The sequence below is a fragment of the Marmota marmota genome, unplaced genomic scaffold (genome assembly GCF_001458135.2).
Source record: "Marmota marmota marmota unplaced genomic scaffold, marMar, whole genome shotgun sequence".
Lineage (NCBI taxonomy): Eukaryota > Metazoa > Chordata > Mammalia > Rodentia > Sciuridae > Marmota > Marmota marmota.
In genome coordinates this window covers 30,029,679-30,034,446 of record NW_026000057.1, presented here as the reverse complement: position 1 = coordinate 30,034,446, position 4,768 = coordinate 30,029,679, and the positions used below count along the sequence as shown (strand labels likewise).

General features: G+C 31.8%; 1 protein-coding gene across 1 annotated transcript in view; it reads right to left on the bottom strand.

Annotated features, from left to right (window-relative positions):
- Nucleotides 1-4,768, bottom strand: part of CUNH4orf17 (chromosome unknown C4orf17 homolog) — a 114,501-nt gene that overhangs the window by 12,452 nt on the left and 97,281 nt on the right. Inside the window, exon 5 of the mRNA XM_015484584.2 lies at nucleotides 3,567-3,631. Within this exon, the coding sequence (XP_015340070.1) occupies nucleotides 3,567-3,631 (65 nt within the window). The remainder of the gene's footprint in view (nucleotides 1-3,566; nucleotides 3,632-4,768) is intronic.

Sequence of the window (4,768 nt, the reverse complement as noted above, 5' to 3'; positions counted from 1 at the left end):
AGCATGCTACAGGGACACTGCTACATCGATGTTCATAGCAGCACAATTCACAATAGCAAGACTGTGGAACCAACCTAGATGCCCTTCAATAGATGAATGGATAAAAAAAATGTGGCATTTATACACAATGGAGTATTACTCTGCATTAAAAAATGACAAAATCATAGAATTTACAGGGAAATGGATGGCATTAGAGCAGATTATGCTAAGTGAAGCTAGCCAATCCCTAAAAAACAAATGCCAAATGTCTTCTTTGATATAAGGAGAGTAACTAAGAACAGAGTAGGGTCGAAGAGCATGAGAAGAAGATTAACATTAAATAGGGATGAGAGATGGGAGGGAAAGGGAAAGAGAAGGGAAATTGCATGGAAATGGAAGGAGACCCTCAGAGTTATACAAAAGTAGATACAAGAGGAAGTGAGGGGAAAGGGAAAAATAATACAAGGGGGACAAATGAATGTCAGTAGGGGGGGCAGAGAGAGAAGAGGCGAGGGGAGGGGAGGGGAGGGGGGATAGTAGAGGATAGGAAAGGCAGCAGAACACAACAGACACTAGTATGGCAATATGTAAATCAATGGATGTGTAACTGATGTGATTCTGCAATCTGTATTTGGGGTAAAAATGGGAGCTCATAACCCACTTGAATCAAAGTGTGAAATATTATATATCAAGAATTATGTAATGTTTTGAACAGCCAACAATAAAAAATTAAAAAAAAAAATAAAAATAAAATACATAAAAACTTCTGTTAAAATTAATCAAGAAAAATAATGACATGTTGTAAAAGGGTACCTCTTACAAATTCTGAAGATATTCTTACAAGATTATAAGAGCACTATGTATAACTTTTCCAATAAATTTGAGAATTTAGATAACAATTTTTAGAAAAAGGATGTTTTGCTAAAATTGATTCAAGAAGAAATAGAAAGTCTGAAGTCTAAAGTAGATTTCAAAGCAAAGAATAGCATCAGGAGTAAAAATAGTAATTTTTTAATGATAGAAAGATCAATTCATCCCAAGAACATAGCAAACCTTAACAGTTATACTCCTTAATAAGAGGTTAAAATATATGATTAAAATTGACAGAAACGATAAGAGAAATATAGGAATCCATAATTATAGTCAGAAATTTTAATACCCTTTCCTCAATAATTTATAGAAAAAGTAGATAGGAAATCAGTAATGACTGTAGAAGACTTGGGCAATGATATCAACCAACATAACCTATTGGTGATTATATTACATTGTACCCAAAAGCGGCAGAATAAAAATTATTTTCATGGGAAAATGGAAAATAATTAATTGACCATGCTTTGGTTTATATAACCATTCTCAATAAATTTAATGTTTCAAAGAATGCAATGTATGTTCTCTAACTAGAGTGGAATTAATAAGTAATCCATGGGTCAAAGAAGAAATTTAAAAAGTTTTTACCATATATAAAGGTGGAAGCCAGAATCAATTAAATAGAATTGAAGAAACAATAGAGATAATCAATGAAATGAAATCCCAATTGCTTTTTTTTTTTTGGTACTAGGGATTGAACCCAGGGTGTTCAATCACTGACCATAACCCTAGTCCTTTTGTATTTTATTTAGAGAGAGGGTGAATTGCTTAGGGCCTCAATAAGTTGTTGAGGCTGGCTTGAACTCATGATCCTCCTGCCTCAGTTTCCTGAGCAGCTAGGATTACACGGGTGTGTCACTATGCCTGTCTGAAACTCTGATTCTTTAAGAAGATCAGTTAAACAGGTAAATCTTTAACTAGACACATCAAGAAAGAGACACGAATTACTGATATAAGTAATGAAAGAACAAACATTGGTATAGATTATATAGTCATGAAAAAGGCTGAGGCAGGAGGACCTAGAGTTCAAAACCAGTCTTGGTAAAAGTGAAGTGCTAAGCAACTCAGTGAGATCCTGTCTCTAAATAAAATGCAAAATAGGGCTGGGGATGTGGCTCAGTGATTGAGTGCCCCTGAGTTCAATTCCTGCCACCCACCCTCCAAAAAAAAAAAAAGAAAGAAAAAAAACTACAAATATTGTTCATGAACATAAACAAAATATTTTTAAAAATTTTATATTTAAAAGAATAGCATATCATAACCAAATAAAGTTTTCACCAGGAATTCAAGGTTGGTTTAATGTTTGAAAGTTAAACCCATGTAATTAATTCACTATATTAACAGACTGAAAAGAAAGATTATGTGATCGTCTCATATGCAGAAAATGCATTTGGCAAAATTCATCCCCTGTTTCTGATAAAGCTCTATAAATATAAAAACATTTCTTCCACCATATGAAATGCATCTATGAATAAAGTAAACTTCATTGTACTTAATGGTTAAAGTCTGAATGTTTTCCCCTTTGTTCAGACTCCAGGCAAGGATGTCTGCTCTCATCACTTCTGTTCAACAGTGTTCTAGAAGTTCAGCCATTGCACTAAGGTACAATAGAGATAAACACCAGGCAGATTTGAAACTATAATACAAAAATTATGCATTTCAGTGTCATCAAAATTATAAATTTTATGGGTTTTTTTCAAAAACACTGATACACAAAATAAGCAAGTATCATACTAGAAGAAAACTTTTGCAAAATGTGCATATGTGTTGTGATATAAGATTTATAACTGAAATATAAAAAGAAATTTTATAAATTATAACAAAAGACCAACAACCCAATGTCAAAAATAGGCAAAAGATTTGAACATATACTTCCTGTAAAAGGATATATGTATGACAAATAAGATTATGAAAAGATGTCAACCTCATTAGTCATTAAGAAAATGGAAATAAAAACCACAATAAACTACCACTATTTACCAGCTAAATTGGTTAAAAATAAAAAGAGTGACCAAAACTAAGTTTTGAAAGTCTATGGAAGAAAGGAAATTCTTATTTACTTACAGTGGGAGGTGAAATGCTACAACTACTTTGGAAAACACAGTGGCCATTTCTTAAAAGTTTAAACATAAAATTCCTATGAGACTCAAGTTATTCCACTCCCAAAAGAAAAGACAGTACATATCTATAGAAAGACTTTTACACAAATGTTCATATTAGCTTTGTAAATATTAAAAAATATAGGCAAACAGATAAACAAATTGTGAGACAATCATAAAATTAAATACTACTCAGCAATAGAAAAGAATGAATTATTGATGCACAAAACAACATGAATGAATCTTAAAATAATCATGCTGAGTTAAATCAGATTTTAAAGGAGAACTCATTATTTTATTTCATTTGTATAAAAATTTTAAATCCAAGTGATATAAAGTGCTTTGGGAGTGCTGTGGTCATGAGGAGACTTTGGGGGTTAATATATACGTACATACATACACATATATGCAGATTCTCTTGATTGGAGTGCTAGTTTCCTGGATGTGTCAAATCAACTTGTGTATTTTGAATATATGCTTTTTATATCATGTTAGTTATATTTTAGTAAAGCTTTAAAAATATTGTGCAATGTAGTGACTTTTCAGAAAGATATGTGAAGAAAAGAAAAGGAAATGACAGAATCCAATTAAATAGATAGCTGTAAATAGTTGTTTCTTTACCTTTTTAATTACTAAGGGATTTTCACTGGAAGTTTTGAAGCACTCATTGAGTTTTCTGCAGGGCTCTGAAATGAGGTTTAGGAAAAATATATGTAAATTAAACTAAAAAAGAATTTCTATCATGTAAGGTGTCAATTGCTGAAATATATGAGAGTATATCTGACTTTAGGTTAAGTTCAACTCCGGGATGTATATATAAATATTAGGAAACATTTCAGATGGAACTGAATTATAACAGCATAAGAAAAGTGCATTTATATTAAAATATTAATTCTATTCCCAAACTGATAATATAAAGATACACTGTAAGTGCTTTCTTAATTCAGTTAAACTGATTTAAAAGTACATATCTTACAATAGAACATGTTTTTCTCTGTTTCATACCCATAAAGCTGTCACATTCTCTAATTAGAATAGAATTTATGTGTTTGTTTCCCTGAAGACAGAGAATATTTGTGCTGACCTATTATTGTATCCTTTCTTTATTTTTTCTTGTTTCATTAGTCTCTCAACTCTACTTTGACTTGGCCATTGAACTAAATCCCCCTGCCTTAAAACCACTTGAAATTTGCTGAACTTTAATTTAAAGACATATTCTGTGTAAGTGATGCTATCTTTTACCAAAGCCTTAATTAACACAACAGTTATTTTAAGATGAAAATATTTTGTGCACATTCATAGTACTAACTAAATTCATTAATTCTAGCTAGAGAAAGAGAGAAAAATAAACTTTAATGTTATCTCTCCTCAAATAATGAAAACAAAATTGTGGTGAGTATGTAATGTTAGTGTTCACTCATGGAAAATCGAAGCTACTCAATTTTAAGCCAAAATGTAAATAATACAGATAATTAAGAGTCTGTAATAGTGTTGGAAGAACTGGGGCTATGAACACTGATCTCAACCTTTCCAAATTACTCTAGGAGCAACATCTTGGACCTGACCTACCTTGGGAGGCACAACCTTTAAAAGAGTCAAGAGGAAGGGGAACCAGGAGGCTGCTGCCCCTTGAATTACTGCCCCACATTTATGATGCTGAAGATTAGGCACTGGAATGCTATTATAGTCAGAAAGCTACAATGTCTGCTGACCTTGCTTGTTTATACCCATAAATACAGAATCTGAATATTGGGATGCTGTAGCTAGAAAATTCAAGTTTCTAGTCATGCTTGATATTACATAGCAAAAAAAAAAAAAAAAGG